This window comes from Mus pahari, chromosome 3 (genome assembly GCF_900095145.1).
Source record: "Mus pahari chromosome 3, PAHARI_EIJ_v1.1, whole genome shotgun sequence".
In the NCBI taxonomy this organism is placed as follows: domain Eukaryota; kingdom Metazoa; phylum Chordata; class Mammalia; order Rodentia; family Muridae; genus Mus; species Mus pahari.
The window spans coordinates 19,512,947-19,532,630 of record NC_034592.1 but is presented as its reverse complement, the minus strand read 5'-3'; the positions used below and the strand labels follow the sequence as shown (position 1 = coordinate 19,532,630).

The 19,684-nt window shown below is 52.9% G+C and overlaps 2 protein-coding genes across 3 annotated transcripts in view; one reads left to right on the top strand and one right to left on the bottom strand.

Moving 5' to 3' along the window:
* Positions 1-1,903: 1,903 nt before the first annotated feature.
* On the top strand, positions 1,904-6,940 carry Uck1 (uridine-cytidine kinase 1). Its single transcript, XM_021193248.1, has 7 exons — positions 1,904-2,094; positions 2,264-2,423; positions 3,335-3,431; positions 3,583-3,725; positions 3,819-3,913; positions 5,319-5,367; positions 5,760-6,940. Exons 1-7 carry the CDS (start codon positions 1,969-1,971, stop codon positions 5,939-5,941), a joined length of 852 nt encoding a protein of 283 aa, XP_021048907.1. The 5' UTR covers positions 1,904-1,968; the 3' UTR covers positions 5,942-6,940.
* Pomt1 (protein O-mannosyltransferase 1) overlaps positions 6,937-19,684 on the bottom strand; it is a 19,932-nt gene continuing 7,184 nt past the window's right edge. Inside the window, exons 6-20 of one of the 2 annotated variants that reach the window (XM_021193247.1) lie at positions 18,904-19,015; positions 18,359-18,424; positions 18,181-18,274; positions 17,538-17,693; positions 16,365-16,495; positions 15,892-15,987; positions 14,194-14,286; positions 13,128-13,224; positions 11,300-11,392; positions 10,967-11,087; positions 10,515-10,612; positions 9,865-9,978; positions 8,899-9,025; positions 8,045-8,222; positions 6,937-7,676 (exon numbers count right to left, since the gene is read on the bottom strand). In XM_021193247.1, the coding sequence (XP_021048906.1) occupies positions 7,502-7,676; positions 8,045-8,222; positions 8,899-9,025; positions 9,865-9,978; positions 10,515-10,612; positions 10,967-11,087; positions 11,300-11,392; positions 13,128-13,224; positions 14,194-14,286; positions 15,892-15,987; positions 16,365-16,495; positions 17,538-17,693; positions 18,181-18,274; positions 18,359-18,424; positions 18,904-19,015 (1,751 nt within the window). In that variant the 3' untranslated portion in view covers positions 6,937-7,501. The remainder of the gene's footprint in view (positions 7,677-8,044; positions 8,223-8,898; positions 9,026-9,864; positions 9,979-10,514; positions 10,613-10,966; positions 11,088-11,299; positions 11,393-13,127; positions 13,225-14,193; positions 14,287-15,891; positions 15,988-16,364; positions 16,496-17,537; positions 17,694-18,180; positions 18,275-18,358; positions 18,425-18,903; positions 19,016-19,684) is intronic. The other variant, XM_029536437.1, reaches the window with a different exon arrangement.

Below are 19,684 nucleotides of genomic sequence, written 5' to 3'. Positions count from 1 at the left end.
AATAATAATAATAATAATAAAAAAGGAAAGAAAAAAAGAAACCAGAAAGAAGGCATGGGGAGACAGACATAGGTCAAGAACAGACAAGGACTTAGCTGGCCGGTAGGTGGGTGTTAAATAAGCAAGAACTAGGTGAGGGCTTGAGGGACACCTGGGTGGCATCTGGGTGGCATGGCTGCTCCTTGCAGTCCTGAGTCCCAAGCCTGTCTGAGTCTGTTCCTTCGAGACGGGCAATCCTTTTCTCTCATTCTTTCCTCCCAGGTTTCCTTTGGCTGATGAGCTTCTGGGCGCTAGGCCAGCTCCCACTCTGGCCCCGGTCACCTAGAGGCTTATGATAGAAAAGTCTGGTTCAAATTGAAACAGGCCAGACTGGGGCTGGGTCTTTCAGGAGCTCTGGCCACTCCGTGGTTGTCTTAAGGCCTCAGCTAAGTGTTTCAAGTCTGTGCTGACATAAAAGCGGATGGGCTGGTGGACTGGCAGCACCTCTGCTCGAGGCAGGCAGCAAGACTGGAGAGTCCAACATCGTCCAGGGAAGTGCTCCACCCTATCTCTCCACCTCTTAAGTATTCAAAGCAAATGAACGTTAGGAGCAACGAATGCTCACAGGAAGAATTGAAGACCAGGCATGATGGAGCGCACCTTTATTCCTAGTTCTCAGGAGGCAGAAGCAGGAGGTCTCTCACTGTGAGTTCAGAGCCATCCAGATCTCCTTTGCAAGTTCTAGGCCAGCTTGGGCTACACAATGAGACATTTGTCCCAAAGAAAGCAAAACACCACCACCACCACCACCACCACCAAAAGAATGTAAAAGCCAGGTTGTTGGAGTTGGAGTGACTGCTCATCTGCTCATCGGGAAGCCTCGTTTCAATCCCCAGTACCCACTGGTAGCTTTTAACTGTTAGAAAGTCCACTGCCAGAGGGAACCAATTCCCTCTTCTGGTCCCTGTGGGAACTCCAAGCATGTGGTACAAAAACACGTGCACGTAAAACAGCCACACATATAAAGTAAAGTGAAAAAAAAAAAAGTGTACTGCTCTTGCATAGGACCAGAGTTCAGTTCCCAGCATTACTATGGGCAGCTCACAACTGCCTGTAACTACGGCCCTATGGGGATCTGACACTCCCCAGGCACTTCAGTCATATGCACAGACTCATAACACACACACACACATAAGCACACATAGATAAAATTATTATAAATATTTCATTTTTTTAAAAAGCCAGGCATGGTGGTACATGCTTGTAACCCCCACCCTCGGAAGGCTGAGGCAGGAGAATGTTTGGGGCCAGCCTGGCCTTCAGAGTACCAGACAGCAAGGCTTATGTGGTAAGATTCTGTCTAAAAATCAAGAGATTTAAACAGATTCTTAGGATACTTAAATAATGCGCCAGGGAGAGGAGGTCTTTCTAAGTGTCTCAGGATGACACGTTCTCACCACATCTGTGGCAGGAGGCACCGATAGGGATAAGCATAAGGCAGGGACGGTCTTTTTTTTTTTTTTTTTTTTTTTTTTTTTTTTGTTTTTTTTTTCAGGGTTTCTCTGCATGGTCCTGGCTGCCTGGAACTCACTCTGTAGACCAGGCTGGCCTCGAACTCAGAAATCCACCTGCCTCTGCCTCCCGAGTGCTGGGATTTAAGGCATGCACCACCACTTTTTTCGGCGGCAGGGATGGTCTTAACCCTGTAGGTGACAGATCTCCGCTGTGCTAGGGAAGTAGGGGTGTTCACAGGTCAGTGCGTTGGAGACCTTGGTCTAGTCCAGCACTTGAATGTGCGCCTCGGCGGGAGGTGGCGCCCCATCCAGGCCCCGCCTCCAGGTAAAGGGGTCATTCTCGTGTCACTGAGGCTCTTCAGGGACTTGGCCTTGAGTGCCGCGCCCCCTGCACGCATGCGCCCATGGCCCCGGAAGCGATGCGCACAGCGTCCGTCCCTACGTCCGGGCGGGAGCGGGCAGAGTCGGTGGATGTATGTCCGCCGTTCCGGAGATGGCTTCGGCGGGAGGCGGCGGCTCGGAGAGCGCCGCGCCCGAGGCCGATCGTCCCCAGCCGCGGCCGTTCCTCATCGGTGTGAGCGGCGGCACCGCTAGTGGCAAGGTGAGCGCCCTGCGCCTGGGCCTCGCGGAGGGACGGCCAGGCCTCGAGTTGGGGCGCCATTGCCTCCGGCCCAACCGCGGCACCTGTTGCTGGCAGCCAAGGGGGCCGCCCCCAGGGGCTGGCGGATCACTCACTGCACAAACTCACTTTTGGCACTTTCTGTCCCCAGTCAACTGTGTGTGAGAAGATCATGGAGCTGCTGGGACAGAACGAAGTGGACCGCCGGCAGCGCAAGTTGGTCATCCTGAGCCAGGACTGCTTCTACAAGGTTCTGACGGCCGAGCAGAAGGCCAAGGCTTTGAAGGGACAGTACAATTTTGACCACCCAGGTACATGGAGAATGTCTGCCTGGAGAGGTGGGGGTAGAGGATAAACTGCTGCGAGATGTGGGCTCTACAGACATTGCAGACTGCCAGATAGATACAGAGATGTGTATGGATGCAGACTGCTGGACCAGGGCTGTAGGAGATGTTTGCAGGATGCAGGCTGCCACGGAGGCCGTCCAGGGATGTGTACATAGGATGCAAAGTGCCAGACTGAGGCTGTCCAGAGACGTCTGCTGAACACCAACTGCCAAGGGGTGGAGGGATTGAATGCAGCAGCAATGGGACTCCATGAAACCTTACCCTCATTTCCCTAGGTAGTGGGCCCACATTAGGGTAGGGTTTGCCGAATTCCGTGAGCCTGGAGTGACTCAAGATTTTTGCTAGAGCCACTTAGGAAGGAGGAGCCAGGAGGTCTTGACGATTACTTCTCGATGTGTTGAAATCTCTGCCCAGCACCTTGTTGCTGAGGGGCCCCTTGTACACCCTACCGCCTGGCTGACCTTTGGATTCCCAAAGCTGTCTCAGGGCAGTCAGTCTTCAGGGAGGCCAGTTGTAGAAACAGAGGTTAATCTGGGGCTCAGGCCTTGGAGCTTCCTGGTCTGGAAGGTGCCTGTGTTTCTGAAGGTTTAAGCTTTCCTAGGGATGCCTGAAGGTCGGAGAACAGGACTCTTCACGTTGTTTTGCCGGATACAGAGGAGCAGAGGCTCAAATGATCTTTTTCCCCCAGTGTCAGCCAATCAGAAAGTCTTTGTTCCAGTTTCTGGTGGGACAACCTTATCCTTCATCCTGGGGTGTGCTGTGGGGTCCTCAGCACCCCTGGCTCCCAGCGGTGCTGCCCTTGGGCAGAGGTGGTCCTCCTCTGTCTGCGGCCCCAGAGCAGCTGGTCAGTCTGGCCTTCTCCCGTTTTTTTGTAGATGCTTTTGATAATGATCTGATGCACAGGACCCTGAAAAACATTGTTGAAGGCAAAACTGTCGAGGTCCCTACCTATGATTTTGTGACCCACTCAAGGTAAGCAGGTGGTTCCTGGGAGGGCTGTCACACCCAGTCCCGTGGTGGGTCCCATCCCAGCCTGTTTCCGTGGACTGTCCTCTAGTCGGGCCCCTTGTTACTAGTGTGGGCGGGCCATCAAGCAGGGCCTACCCTGGCCTCTCCCTGGCAGGTTACCAGAGACCACTGTGGTCTACCCAGCTGATGTGGTTCTGTTCGAGGGCATCTTGGTATTCTACACCCAGGAGATCCGGGACATGTTCCACCTGCGCCTCTTTGTGGACACAGACTCTGATGTTAGGCTGTCTCGAAGAGGTAAGGGCCTCTGGGTCCCTGGGTGGGGTTAGGGTTTTTCCAGGAGTCCCAAGGAGGATGACATATGATGGTGCCTTGTTCCTGTTACTACAGTTCTCCGGGATGTGCAACGAGGAAGGGACCTGGAGCAGATCCTGACTCAGTACACCGCCTTTGTGAAACCAGCCTTCGAGGAGTTCTGCCTGCCGGTATTGCCTTTATGCAGTCAAAACCAGAAATGAGTGTCAACTCTGTCCACCTGGGAGCCGTCGTCCTGTGTGTCTCAGGCTAGACCCCGGGTGCCCGCAGTGTGTCTCAGGCTAGACCCCGGTGTGCCCGCATGGGCTCTTCTCTTCCAAGTCTGGCCTGTGGGTCCCGCTCAATCCCCTGTGAACTAAGAAAACTGGACACAGATCCCTGTGCTGCCACTGAAAGAGCTGCCTTCCGGGTACTGGGACTAAAGTGCACACCATTGCCAGGCAGCGGTGGCACGCGTTTCTAACCCCAGCACTCAGGAGGCAGAGGCAGGCGGATCTCTTGAGTTCTAGGTCAGCCTGGACTACAGAGTGAGTTCCAGGACAGCCGGGGCTGTTAAATAGAGAAACCCGTTTTGAACAGCCCCCACTTCCCTAAAGTGTGCTAAACTATTTTTTTTTTTTCTTTAATACTTACGCTAGCTGAAGTTTCTGCCACGTGTAATGTGTGAAGTACAGGCTGCCGCAGTCTCTTACTTGCAGGCCTTTGGTTGAGTAGGTGGTGAAAGGCAGCAACCCTCCGGCCCTGCACCTGAGCGTGACCGGAGCAGGGACAGCTGCCTCCTCCGTCCCTGATCCTTGTGGTACCACTGACATCCCCAGGGTTTCCTGACTCAGCTCTCCCCATCCTGCAAGCCAGTCAGGCCCTCCGAAGCGTTTCCCAGGCTGTGGGAAGTGGGGTGGGTCTCAGTCCCTCTTCACCCTACCTGATGATCCTGCCACAGTGGGAACCAGCTCGGGTTTGCTCTTATCACCTTTCATGGAAAGAGTCTCTACTGCCTTCAGCAACTTGTGTGCCACAAGGGACAGGCCTTCTTGACCCAAACCCACAGGTTGACAGCATCAGGACCCCTCCTGGGTCCACAGTATGCCCTCACCTTCTCTAGGCTTTGTCTGGTTCATCCAGGTTCCCTGAGCAGCCTCTTTCTCTCTGCTTGTCTCAGTTGTGTGTGCTGCAGTGTTACTGGCCTACACAACTAAATCCTGAGAGCATGCAGGTGCCAGGTGCCATGCATGTCTTCATGCAGGCCCATGCATGGCACAGCTCTTGCCCTGTCAGGCTCACTCCTACAGGACATTTGCAACTCTAGTCCCAATTTCAGAGGCCAGGAACTGTGGGTGGTGTCACCTACGCTGGGCAGCAATTCAGCCGTCATCAGACAAGCACGGTGCAGCACTGACTCGCAGGTTCAGTCCGGGTTAATCTTCTCCTTCACTGTTCAGACCCCATCTCTCACCTGTCTGAGGCTGTCCCAACCTGCCAGTGCCACCAACATCCAGGCTTTCATTCCCTGTTCCTGAATCTCTTAAAGTGACCCCGGAGGAATCAAGTCTCAAGAGAGCCTTCTCTGTCTTTCAGACTAAGAAGTACGCTGATGTGATCATCCCTCGAGGGGTTGACAATATGGGTAAGAAAACCCCAACTCCACACCCAAACCATGAAGCAGAGAGTCCCATCTCCTGCCTTTGCTATGGAGGCCACCTAAGTGTGTGCATGGGCCTGTCGCTGTTTATCTGGGGCATGGGTTCATGTGTATTTTCCAAACACACGGAGCTGCTGGGCAGGGCATGTCAGACTGTTGAGATGTGCTTGTATCAGGCTCAGTCCCATGTGCCCTCACAGCCGACCAAGCCAGGACATCCTACTGCACCTTCTGCCTGCTGGCTGATAGGACTGCTGTGAGGCCGGAAGGCCCAGTGGCTTTCCTGCAGCATGAGTGTTTTGCAGGGTAGGGGAGAGAGGGGAGGCTGCAGGGGTGGTGGGAGTGAGCCTCTGAGCCTTCCCCTTGCCTCATTACAGTGGCCATCAACCTGATCGTGCAGCACATCCAGGACATCCTCAACGGGGACTTGTGCAAGCGGCACCGAGGAGGGCCCGATGGGCGCAACCACAAGAGGGCCTTCCCCGGGCCAGGAGATCACCCTGGGGTGTTGGCCGCGGGCAAGCGCTCACACCTGGAGTCTAGCAGCAGACCCCATTGAGGACCAGCATATGTAGGTTCCCCGCAGACCCGTGATTAAGGGCCTGGGGACAATCACTGGCTCCTAAAAGCACAGTCAGGGATCCCTCTCAGTGGGATTTAGGGTGGCATCAGGACCAAAGCCTTCCTCATGCTGACAGAGCATTCCGGGTCCTCTGGTTCCTCTCATTGGAGGACGCCACAGGTCTCTGGGTCACTGTCCCAAACAGCATAGTAAGCCCATGGTGCCAGCCTCCCTGGGGGATGCAGGACACAGATCATGGGGCAACAGGAAACAGCCCGGGCACTGGCTGGTCTGGTGTTGACAGTGAGCCCAAGGGAAGTGCTTCCCCATATGGTGTGGCTTGTGTTCACGTTGCAGAAGTAAAGTTTGCAGAGATGGTCGATACCCTTGTTTGTTTTGTGACAGGCTGTTTGTGACCTCTGAACCTAGTTTTACAACCTACCACCGGGCTATGGTCCAGTTTAAGGAGCCTGAGGCAGGGACCCTAAGGACTACCCACCTACCCACGTGACTCTGGGGGCCTGGATCTTAGGTAGATGGGAGTGGGCCATCAGGTCTCTTGTGGCTAAACATTGTCTCCCAATTCTGCAGGAAGCCTTGAACCAGGGGCTGCCTGTGTACAAGTCGCTTGGGTACAGTTCATGGCTAGTATGCCAGGCAGGCTCTCTGCAGCCAGGGAGCACTGCAGTGCAGAGGCGGGTGACAGTGGCTGCCTAAAGCCAGCTAGTCTCCTGCACACCCAACTCAAGCTCCTGGCTTCACAAACGCTCCCTTCTGTGTTGTCAAGTTTGTCGTCCCTTCCATGGGACGGCTGTTTTTTGGAAGTGTCCTTTGCTATGGCACGGGACGTCTCATTTCATGTTCAATAACTGTGGTTCTCACGACAGCAGCTGAGCTGTGATGAGCTCAGGGCTGGATTCTGCTACTGCTGTGCTGGTTTTGTTGAACTGAAACCCCTCTTTGGAGGGAGAATCAATAAATAACATAAAACATTAACCATTTGTCCTGTTTTATTTACATTAAAGGTAAGGAAGTGTATGGATGACATCTTGGCGGTGGCAGTTAGGTGGCTGCAGTCTCCCAGGACTCTTTAGAGTCTGCTCAGTGAGGAGTCAGTGTGGATGGCTGGCAGCTTTCAGGCTTTACAGAGGGTGGCTGTGCCTGTACACAATGAGCTGTGGCACTGTGGGCCCCATGAAGGACAGGGCTAAGACCCCATAATAGGCCCACAGCTTGCCCCCGAGTCTGCCTGACTCCTTCACTGGCTGGGTACCCCTCCTGCCTTGGTGGTTCCTACGCTGGCAGCTCAAACTCTGGCTGGGTCAAAGTTGGGCCTCATGGGTGACGCTGTGGCTGGGCACATTCTTCACTGTGTGAAGAGAAATCAATTGCTTCAAACAAGGAATCAGTGGACAGGGTTCTTGAGGTGAAATCGGAATTAGCCCCTGGAGTTCCTCCTGGACCCTGGCAGTCCTGCCTGCTGAGGCTTCTGCTGGTGGGAGACAAACACATCTTTGAGGCTTTGTCCTGCGTGCTTGTCTTTCATGTTCTTGTTCTCTAGTACTTTCGGATCAGAATATCCCAGCTGTCTTTCCAGCGAAGGGCCCGGAGCTCTCCTGGTGAGAGTGACGTGTCTCCATAGGTTAGTGGGCGTAACATGTTGGACACATGGCATGCGGAGGAATACCATGCTACAACCAGGGCATTGAAGACATTCCTCTGCAGCTGGGACCTGTGGGTAGCAGGGCACAGTGAGGTCAGAGACCTGGCTCATCTCCACTCAGCATCCTTGCCTGGCCTTCCCCCAGGAATCTACGATCTACCTGCTGACACCTGTGCGTTCCTCAGACCTCCCTGCTTGTGTGCCCCCACCCTTATCTGCTTAGACACATTGTACACAGCCCTCATCACTGCTGGCTTTGCCATGATTATCCACAATGCCAGAGGTGTGTCCCACTCCAACTCCACATCAGGATCCTCTGCTCTAACCAAAAGCTTTCTATCTGCCACATCCCACCAAGTCTGGGCAGTCCTGCTGCTGTCCTGGAATGAATGCTAAACTCTTCCCGGTTTCACAGCCCTGAGGCCGACTGCGCGCACCTGCACAGATGGTCCCTGGCGTGCTGCAGGACGATGGGGAGCAGCAGGATCTGGAAGGTGAGTGCTGGCAAGTAATGGTAGAGGAAGAGCATCCTCTCCATCAGGAAGAAGGGCAGGTAGTTGAGTGCCCAACCGCCAGTACACAGGGCTCCAGCCAGCACCCAGTGGGACCAGGCATCTGTGGAGGGTGTATCTCAGAGCAGCACTGCCACTGAGCTAGCAGTGGGCACCTTTCTAAGTCACATACTGTCCTCAGCACCCCACCCACCCCCAAGGACTAAGTGGGCTGATTGATGACACTGGGGATTCCTCCTGGGTCTTGAACCCTTTCTTTGAGGCTCCAGGATTGGGGTGAGGTCAGACCCAGTCCTGCAAGGCCACAGCCAGCCTTAACTAATGACACTGTAAGGCCAGGTTGTTTTCATCTGAGAATTTTGAGGGCAGCCCTCAGGCAGTCACAAAGATACATTGTACTCAGCTCAGAAAGAAGGGAGAGTGTTTCTCAGTGTTTCTGAGATGAACAGAGATTACAGGGGAGGAGCCATACTGCTTCCTTCCCTCAGCCTTGCGGGGAGGGGGAGGGGGGCGGCTGCTGCTGCTGCTGCTGCTGCTGCTGCTGCTGCTGCTCAGTTGCTGCCCTTAAGCCTCTTGCTGGCTGCCTCGTTCATCCCAATGCTTGTGGCCCATGACAGTGTCCTGGCACCAAGGCTCTGTCCCCTGCCCTGCTCTTTGCTTAAGTTTCAATTTGATGTGGAACTTAACAGCCACAGTTCAGGGCCCCAGGGCCTTGGATCCTAGGAAAGTTGGCTGTCACCTATGCACAATGTGCTCCTATCCAGGGAGGACACACTAACCCTCAGGGAGGTCACAGATGCTCCTTCGCCGGCGGAGCAGGTACCACAAGAAGAGTAGGGTGTAGACCACTGTGGCAAGGCTGGCTGAAGTCCAAATCACGACGTTCCCAAGCAAGTGGATCTGAGCCTGAGATCACAGGCAGTCAGGGCTGGCGACCTGCCCCCTCACTCCAAGCAGAGGGCAGTGGCCATAGGAGAAAACAAATGTTCTTTGGCAGAGTCCAAAGCCACACAAGAGCTTCTGGACCTCTGTAGCCTGAGAACAAATCTGGATGGACCTGTTCCCAGGGCCTCTCTTCTAGACAAGAACTAATGTTCTCTGTCCTGTTTGTCAAAACTGAAAATTAGGAGTAACGGAGATCTGGGGCACTGGGCCCAGATCCAGAGCTCTGTGCATGCTGTGCACACTGCCGCTCAGATCTACCCACAAGCCCAGTTCATTTGAAATTGTGTCCCAAGCAGCCCAGCCTGGCCGCAAATGTGCCATCCCTGTCTACCTACCGAGCTGACATCGCAAGTGTGTGTCTGCCTGGCTGGGAATTCCTCTTTTAACAACAAAGCTATTCAAAGGCAGGTCATGGCCAGAAAGAGAATCCATGTTTACACACACAGCTGTGGGGCAGCCCTGGGACTTGCTCAGCTCCACGGGCTATGCAGGCTGGGGAGGTTAGTGTTTACTTAGTGAGCCCCAGCCAGCACTGCTTCCAGGCAACCCCACAATGCTCGATGCCGTGGCAGAACCAGAGCCTGCCAGCTTAGTGGCTGGGTGGTACAGGGAAAAATGTAAAATGCTCTGACAGGAGTGGGGCAGCAGTGGGCTTCCCTCTGCAGGCAGCAGGAGAGGGAGGCCTTGTTCTTTGGCCTTCAACTGCCCCAGTGTCCAAACAAAAGCACTTTCTGAGCCTCTGTCTTGGAGAAACCCTGGTCACCTACAGGAGCCCGACGGACCCACATGTGCTTGCTTACACTGGTCCTGGGATGTAGCCAATAGGCGATGTTGGTGTCCAGTGTGAGCCACTCCAGTGGGGTGGAGCTGTACTGGTGTTCCAAGTCCTCATTCTTCAGCGTCAGCATCTTCCACTGTCACAGGATAAAGCACACACAGGTTGCAGAAGACGATCATTGCCTCTAGCCGCCTGGTGTGTCACTAAACTGCTATTCCTTGTATGCCAACCGTTCAGCCCAAGTTCAACCAGCAAGTGCTGCTGGTGGGGGCCCTGCAAGCTGACCTGGGCTGCTGGCTTGGGGGACCTGATTGCTGCACACATTCCAGCATCTGCCCTGCAGACTGCAACAGGAATCTTGCCTGTCTGCCTGACTTACCTAGGGCTTACTAGGGTTGAATGTGGCTTATTCTGACCTGATGGGAGGCCAGAAGACACCCTGACTTTATTGCAATGTCACATGGGTACAGCACCTCCTTGGCCCTGACCTACTAGGTGCAGGTCCATGGGGCCTGGAGCCGGGAGAGACACTCATTCTGCTGCAGAGTCTCAAGTTCCAGGCCTTTGAACTTCAGAGCCCAGCAGCAGCACGCGGCACCGTCAAGGGCAGAAATCAGCTCCCACTGAACAAGGGTGGGTGGGCAGGCAGATGTCCCTCCAGGCACTCGTCACCTGTAACTCCGAGAATCTGGCCATGAAGCTGAGGTTCCTGCTGATATCCAGCTGAGTGGGCGAGTGGAGCTCCAGCTCCCTCTCCTTCTGCTCATGGCCTGACAGTGACAAGGACGAGACACAAAGAGGCTGAAGAGGGGAGGACAGAATCTGCCACCAGCCTTCCCATACCCAGGGGACACCTCACCAAACCGCATCACCCTACTAGGTTCCCACACCCCACACTCCTCCTCGGCCAAGACAGGACTAGAGTACTCTGGGATGCAGGGACCTCCTCTGCGGGCCCACAGCACAAACGCTTATGTACCCGTGGATCAGTGCAAGGGACTCAGCCAAACAGAATGGAGGAACCTAGGTCCCTCCAAACCCAGTGTTGCTCTGGTGTTTCCTTGAGTGGCACGAGATCCACAGAGACCGGCAGATGCCCATGGCCCAGAGCTTTGATGACTCACTTTTGCCATACCGGTGTTCTTCCACATTCCATACCATGCTCTCGTGGTAGCCCGGTGACGACTTCTCCCCAACTACCTCCAACTGCCGGAACCCCCAGTCAGGGAGGTGAGCCCCACTGAGCTAGTGAAACCAAGAAAAGCAATGAGCATGACAGAGAGTTGGCTGACCCCACTGGTGTGTCAGCAGGTCTTCTGAGGATCCTTCTCCCCTGCGTGTACTATAAAAGCAGGGAGGCTTCATCACTTGGCAGCTATGTGAGCACAGGCCTGAAGAGCTCCAGGGACAGTCTGGGTGGGGCTGGGCCTGACAGGCATACCTGAGCTACCCTTTACCTTCAAGACGGCAGACGTGTTCACGTGTACAAAGCGCACTTCTGACAAGATCGTCTTCCAGGTGTCCCGGTTGGACTCTCGGTTTACAATGTCCTGCAGAGTCAGAACCCATCAGCTGGGGGCCGACAGTGGAGCACTTGCCTAGCATTTGTGAGGCCCTGGGTTGCATCCCCAGCACCACAAAACAGTATAAACCTAAACATGACTAGTCAGTTATGCATCCCCTTGCAGATTGTATGTGTTAAATAGCAACAGAAAGACCAGACACCATGGCTTCTTGGCCTTTGAGTCACACAGGTATGAAATCAGGTTGGCCTGGGCTAAGCTCTCAAGCAAAGGAAGCACGAGATGCTAGTTAGTCTTTGGTGCTACAGCCCCTCCATGACCCCATACGCCCTCACAACACAGCACTCCAGTTAGCCACAGGGACTCAAAAGCCACCTATTCAGTCACAAGCGGACACAGAACTCTAGCTAAAACAGGGATGTTTCCTGGACAAGCCATCCTGGGCCAGGCAGCCACTCCAGAGGCCTGCTCCCCTTTCTGGAGGCTCCATCTGACGGGGGTAAGAGGTACTCAAAGGACTGCCAGGAAGGGAGCGGGGGCACAGGTCAGCAATGGAGCCATTGGCAGCAAGCTGGCAGGGAGGTCAGTGAGACTCGGTGCCACTCCTCCTGAGACAGTTTCCCCCGAGAAGGGATGCTGGCCTTTCATCAGTCAGGCCCACTCGGGAGGGACTGGGTGGCAGGATGGAAATAGCCATGGATGTATGCGGCCCATCCAAGGGGGAAACAGGTAAAGGTGGGTCAGGTGTGCTGAGGAAAGCAGTCCCCCAGACGACCCATGCTGAGGAAGGCTGCACACTGGCATGGTGGTACCTAGGTAGGCTGTGGAGAGCTTTGGGGCTGCTAGGTAAGACTTTGACATTGGGCCAGGACAAGGAGGTAGGCTTCAGGCAAGACTAGCACTTTGGGCCAGGACAGGGAAGGGGCACAAGCAGGAGCAAGGAGAGCAGATGACTGTCATCAGAAGGGCACTGTCGCAGGGGAATTGCCCTCTGATGGCCAAGCCCCTCACCAGGAGACTGCTTGTGTTCATGTTAACTATGGGTAAGAACTGGCCAGGAGGCTTCCCCTGGGACTTAGGAGTGGTGGAGGCTGCCATGTCTGTGGTGGGAGGGTGTCTTACTTAGTTTTAATTATCAATGGGACACTGCCCAGAGTCTTTTGAGGAGGGAGTCTCAACTGAGGGACTGTCCAGATTAGACTGTCCTACTGGCACATTTGTGAGGGAGTGACCTTGACTGTTACTTGCTGTGGGAAGGCCCAGCCCACTGTGGGTGGTTCCATTCCCTGGGCAGATCCTGGGCATGCAAGCTTGAATGTGGGAGTGAGCCAGTGACAGTGCTCCTCCATGGTGTCATTAAATTCCTGCCCTGACTTGCAGAGGGATGGACTGTAGCTTAACCCTTTCTTCTCTAAGTTGCTTTTGGCACAGCACCAGAAAGAAAGTAGGTCAGAGGGTGAAAAAGTGAACAGTCCAGGAGGCAGCTCCAGCTGGAACAGCCCTGAGCCCAAAGGCCCTCGCGGGGCAGACACAGCATTTGGAACTTTCCTAATCCATGCCTGAGGGCCCAGAGGACTCTCTGCCTGATGAGGTGACTGCTCCCCATGGGGACATCTCAGACTTGCTAAATCAAAGGTTCTTATCCAAGTTTCCATCTGAACCCATCATCTGAGGAGGCATTCTGGGTACTCTGAGATAGGAAGCAGGCGTCCCCACTGACCGCCATGAGACCCTGCTGCACCCAGGCCAGCACGGAACTCACCAGTTTCCAGAGGTTCTGGGCAGGCATGGAGATGTTATAGTCAATGTAGCAGGAGACTTCTTGAGAATGGGGGCTCAGCGGGGCTGCGACATCATGCCTGCAAGAGCAGAACAGAGCTATTCCTTAGAGTGTCACTAGGGGGAAAACAGTGCCCTTGGAAATGAAGTCTGCTCTGCCTGCTAAGGCTAGGGAAGCTGGCCACATGCAGCTCCCACAGAGGCTAGGTATCCGGGATGTAGGCCACTCCAAGGTAGGCTTTAAGGGTCAACATGACACAGCCTAGAGTCATCTGAGAACCAAGACTCAACAGAGGGACGCAAATACGACCGCCTTGTTGGTGTATCTGTGAGGGAGGGTCTTGATTGTGTGTATCCAGAATTGGTGTCAAACAACTGGATGGGTGTCACTCACTTTTTGGACAGGCGAGCAACTCTCTGAGAAAAGAATGTCTGTCCCAGGGCTGGAAGTCTGAGCCTAAGAACTGGCCCCAATATATCACTTGTCTGGCAGAACTCAGAAAAGCAGTATAGTACTGCTGTCCCTGGGTGAGCGTATGCACAGTGGTCTCACGCTGAGACAGCAGGCTACTCTGTGTGGCTCAACCTCACTGTTCACAAGCAGCCCATCACCTCCAGTCTACTCAGGCAGGACTCAATTCATCTCAGGATGCATCAGGCGCCCGAGGAGGCCCAGCAGTGAGCAATGGACGGATGATGGGCTGCCAGACAGAGCGAGTGTCAGAATAAGAGCTATCGGAGGGACAGTACAGGCAGGTTCCTGGTAAGGTGACCTTAGGTATCCCAGCAGCAAAGACAGTGGGGCAGTCCTGAGGTGCCGTGCCGCTTACTTCAGGGCTACCAGGGAGGCCAAGTGACATTAGTCAGGGTCACCTCAGGAGAGCTGAGGGAGTCACTAGAGAGAAGGCTGTGGGCAGAGAAGCCATGAAGCCCGCTGTGTATTCTCACGGGAGTGAAGTGGAGGCACAAGTCAGGATGACGGAACCAGGCTGAGGGGGACGTAGACAGAGTGAAGGAGACCCTGACAGAGCCGGCATTGGGGCACTCACGTGTTAAGGAGGCGGGTGGTCATGCCGTGAACGAGCTGTACAATGTCTCCATGTCTCACAGGCCGGGGAGGGTTGTTCACCACCAGCTGGTGTCTAGGAAGACAGCGCTGTCAGGGTGACACGCAGCCCCCCTTGATAAGCTCTATGGATGCCGGGACTGAGGTCCCCTGACAGACACTTGGGAATCAAGGCACTTGTGTTTCCTTTAAAGTGTCTCAACCTAAGGTCACTCGCCTAACTGCCAAGTGTGATGCCATCTGCCACTGTCACACTGTCCATGAAGAACACACTAACTGCTTCATATCTTCATGTTGACAGCATACTCTTTTTCATACCTCAAAAAATAAATAAATAAAACTTAAGAGCTACCTGGGTAGGGGGTGCACACCTGCAGTCCCAGTGCTTGGGAGTCGGGCTCTCGAGAGGACTGAGAGTTTGAGGTAAGGCTTGGCTACAAAGAGAGATGCTGTCTCAAAAACAAAACAGGAAAAGGGAAGATAAAACATAAAACCAAACAAGTAGAAAAGCCACCCAAACTCTTAGAACTTATCAAGTTCCCAGTGCTGGAGAAACAGCTAGACAGGCCAGACAGGGTCCGGGTGGCCTCACTCACTGTTGTGAGTCAGAAAAACAGACATGTAGATATGCAAACCAAGTCATCACCATATGAGGTAGGACACGGGCCAGCATGGAGAACAGACAGGAGAGGAGGGTACATGTTTATGTAGACCGGCCTAAGAGGCCTCCTTAAAGGACCCAGCCTTCATATTCTTGGCAAGAAGGTGTGTGAGTGCAGAGATGGCCAAGGGCCTGATGGCAGTGAGGGTGTTCTTGGAGGCTATGGTAGGAGTCTCAAGGGCAGGAGCTAGAGTCCAGAGGGCCAGGACACCGGAAAGGCAGAGCAGGAGAGTGCCTAGTGTAAGGCCTCCTCCTAAAGGCTGCCTGTGCTGGCATCCGAGTGAGGGATGGAGGGCGAGTGCTGGTAAAAAATTAAGAATCTCAGGGCTGGAGCAATGGCTCAGAGGTTAAGAGCACTGACCGCTCTTCCAGAAGTCCTGAGTTCAATTCCCAGCAACCACATGGTGGCTCCCAACCATCTGTAAAGGGATCTGATGCCCTCTTCTGGTTTGTGTGAAGACAGCTACAGTGTACTCACATACATAAAAATAAATATTTTTTTGTTTGTTTGTTTTGTTTTTTGTTTTTCGAGACAGGGTTTCTCTGTGTAGCCCTGGCTGTCCTGGAACTCACTTTGTAGAGCAGGCTGGCCTCAAACTCAGAAATCTGCCTGCCTCTGCCTCCCAAGTGCTGGGATTAAAGGCGTGCGCCACAACCGCCCGGCTAAAAATAAATAAATCTTAAAAAAAAAAAAAAAAAAAAAAAAAAAAAAAAAGAATCTTATTGACAGGCAGACTATCAGACAGGCTGCACAAAGGATGAGCACAGAGAGGCCCCCACACTAGGTCCTCTTGAGGGGAGCAGACACAATTCCTGTCACAATCCCTGAGAGAAGCTAAGGTCACTGAGGACGCCGACCCAGCCCTGGCCTCACATTAATAGCTGGCAGCAGATACTCAAGCTCTGGGGGAAAGAGGTCTCTGGCCAGGGAACGCTCACGAAAAGAAGGCCTAGGACTCAGCAGACTCATCTGTCAGTCACGATGGAGGGACCAATGAGCTCCGAGGAAACCACACTCACCGCCCAGGGTCCTTGACGATCCACCAGTTATTGATGTCTTTGAAGGGATAACAGGTCACCTGTTGCTGGTGGGAGCTGCCACGGCCATTCTCATATCTGTGTGAGATGTCACCAAAGAAGACACCTGAAGTGGGTGGCTCTCTAGTGGTCTCTGCAGAGAGCACCCAGTAGGATGTTTTACTCAACAGTGCAGGGGCCAGAGAACAGGGAACAATCAGTGAGGAAGAGTTGCTCTGAGGCACTGGACAAGGCGTGGCTGGCATGCCTCAGCCTTCCTAGTGTTCATACTGGACACCACAAAAGGCCTGAGCTTGAGCCTGAGCCTGAGCCTGAGCCCGTGCCCGAGCCCGAGCAGGGCCTGGGCCCTGCTGCCTTTGTCTCTCTAAACTTGATCACAGAAAATAAGAGCTCTTAGCCAACTGGGAGAATGTAAAACATTTGTGATTACAAATTAAAATTGTCACTTTCCTTACATCATGGGATAGGTGTTCTTGTGCGAATGAAGCCAGCAGGGCAAGGGTTTGCCAGAGACGCTCTTCAGAGTGACCTGGGAACCAAAGGCCACCTCCAGGGGCTGGCCTTGGGTGATGCGGGCAAGCCCTCCCTAAGACAAATAGAAAAGTGCTTAGATAAGCTCAAGAGACCAACCATCCTACCCGATGGCTCCAAAGACGGAGGAGGCATCACCTCAGCAGCAGCTGCCCTTTCTATGGGGCCGTCTCATTGGACCAAGGCCAACAATCCTAAACTGACAGATGGGGTGGTGGCAGAGATGGTCAGATAATTAGTTGTAACTCTCATCGACTTGGGTCCTATTGAACTACAGTCATAAGTGGGTGTGTGCTTCCTGGCATTCCGGTGACCTTCCCACCACACATTCCTTATGACTATCTATGCTGTGAGCGAGGCAAGTGACTGTGTCTAAGGGATGAGAAGACGAGACCAGGGAACAGTGACTTGCAGATGTGACCATCAGTAGAGCCAGCATGAGCAGGCCTGCTCAAGGCTACACCCCTCCCTATCACACCTGGTCCTTTTTATGGGTCAGTACTCTTTTATCTGAAATGTTGGAACCAGAAGTGTTCTAATTTGGGGGAGTTGGGGGGCCACCCACAATCTTTAGGTCCAAAATGCAAATCACTCTGTAATCTGAAGGTGTCTTGAGTCTGTCTCTTGAGGTGTCTAACTGCAAGTCAGGCTATAAGAGCAGCTTCTTTTACTCCCACACAATCAGTATTTCACAATTTCTTTAGAAACACCAACATGGGCTGGTTGATGGTGGCTACACGTCTTTAGTTCCAAACTGAGGAGGCAGAGGCAGGCAGATCTCTGAGTTCAAGGCCAGCCTGATCTATAGTGTGAGTCTCAGGACAGCCAAGGTTACAATGAGAAACTGTTCCTTATAGCAAATAAACATGAACATGTAACATGGCTGCTTCAGTTCTTGATGTTTGCAGCACTGCTCCCTCACGCTGTATTTTTATTTATCTACCTGGTATCCACTCATTTGGTTACTGAAAACAAAGTCTCACAATGGAGCCCTCGTTGCCCTGCCCACATCTTCCTCCCGAGGGCTACAGATCCCGCACTACTTACAGAGACGCTGAACCTGTGACTCTCTTTGCTCTGTGTGTAGTGTTTCTTACCTCCAAGCTGGCCTGGAAGGCGCTGGACATGATTTGGTCGTGGGGCCCAGAGCGGTAGAGCAGCATCAGGTGGACATAGAAGAAGAGTAAGTACAGGAGAACTGGGACTATCAGCAGAGCCACGATTCTGGCAAGCAAGTGACTGAGCACGCGCATCTGCCAGGGGTGAGAGGGTAGGTCTTTCTATCTGCAGAGTGCTGTGGCCGTTTTCAGATCCTGCATGGAGGCTCAGGAAAGTTCCTGAGAAGCCCCCTCTCCCAGGTAGATGCTGCTAGAAGCTCACGGTGGAGCAAGCTTCTCTACTCCCTGCTCCTGAAACCTTGAAGATCCTCCTCCTCTTTTTTTTTTTTTTTTTTTTTAAACTTTTTATTTTATTATTTATCTTATGTATGTGAGTTCACTGTCAGTCTCTTCAGATACGCCAGAAGAAGGCATCAGATACCATGGTTGTGAGCCACCATGTAGTTGCTGGGAATTGAACTCAGGACCTTTGGAAGAGCAGTCAGTGCTCTTAACCACTGTGCCATCTCACCAGCCCTGAGGATCCAGAGGATCCACTTCTTTAAGCCAACTACTCCCTAGGACAGCTTGACACCCCATCCCAAATATGGCAGCCTCACGAGGCCCTGGTGTGACCACCTACATTTGACAAGGTCTGGTCTCCGATCAGGTTCCATGCATGGACAGCTGCAATGCTGAGCACAAGCAGGTAGGTGAAAATTCCCATGTATTTGATCCTGAGAAAGAATTGAAATGAGGTTACAAGACAGACAAGGCCACAGACAGGAAGAATATTATCCAAGTCAGGGGCTCTAACTCACCCAACTGCACAGGAACAAGAGACCCCGGTCAGCAGTAGCCAGAGCCACCAGTGCACTGAGAAAGGGCTGGACAAAACAGGAGAAAACAGAAGAACAAGGAAGCAGTCATCATCCCACAGGTCGGGGACATGGAGCTTGTCTGAGCAGTTTCTACGTTGGACAGTCCTACTGGGTACCAGCTACAATAAAAAGAACCCCACCTCCCCATTTGGGTCTCAGAAGAACTTTCCTTTTTGTCAGGAAAACAAATTTCTTGTGGGTTAAAGTTAAAAAAAAAAAGGTGGGGGGGTATACTTATGAAACCACAGGCTAAGGGTCAACCTGAAGTATTTAGTAACCAAAAGGCATTCTATCAGCAATTCCTCAAGATAAAAACCCTCAGAGTCACCCAGAACTCGGTGCAGGTACACCTGTGACCAGCATCCTGGAGGCTGACATGAGGCATGGCTGCCACTAGGGCTCCGCAGTCAGACCCTGACTAAAAAATGAAGGAAACAATCTAGAATCCTTTTTTCTCCTAACAAGAAATGTCTCTCTTTCCATACCTGTGTGTCTGGGAGTTGAAGAACTTCAGATAGGACAACACGGCCAACAGGTTAAAAAATATCAGTATGGACTCCAACAGCATGAGCCTGGACTGAGTGATCAGGGCGTTCTCTGTCACAGAGACAAACAGCTGTCAGCACTGAGCAGCCCAGGCTGCTGCGGATACAGAACCAGTCCCAGGAGGGACACACAGCTGTGTCTGCAGAGACCGCACAGAGAGCATCCTCTGTGGATGCCAGTCTCTGTCTATACAAAGATGGGTCTTTGCATAAAACCTTCCACATATCCTCTGCATATTTAAAGGCATTTTAGATTACCAAAAATCCCTAATACAATGCAAATGGCACATAGTTACTTTATGGTCTTGTTAAGGGGGCAACAATTTATTTTATGCTGGCATGTATGTATGTGTGTGCACCATGTAAGTGCCCGGTGCCTGTGGAACTCAAGAGAGGGCACTGGATTCCCTAGACCTGGACTTAGTAAGTCATCACTTGGAAGCTAGGAACCAAACTCTACAAGAGCAGTAATTGCTTTTAACCTCTGACCTACTTCTGCAGCCACCAAGAAGAAAATCTTTATGTTATGGTGCAGAAGGAAGTTTTGAAATGCAAACCTGGGGTCCTATTCTTGCTGAGGCTGGCCTCACACACAGGACTCCTGCCTCAGGCGTCCCAGCACTGGGGTTACAGGCCCAGCATCAAAAATGCTAGGCAAATGCCCAATCACTGTGTTATAGCCCCAAGCTCGGGGCTTTTTTTTTTTTTTTTTTTTTTTTTT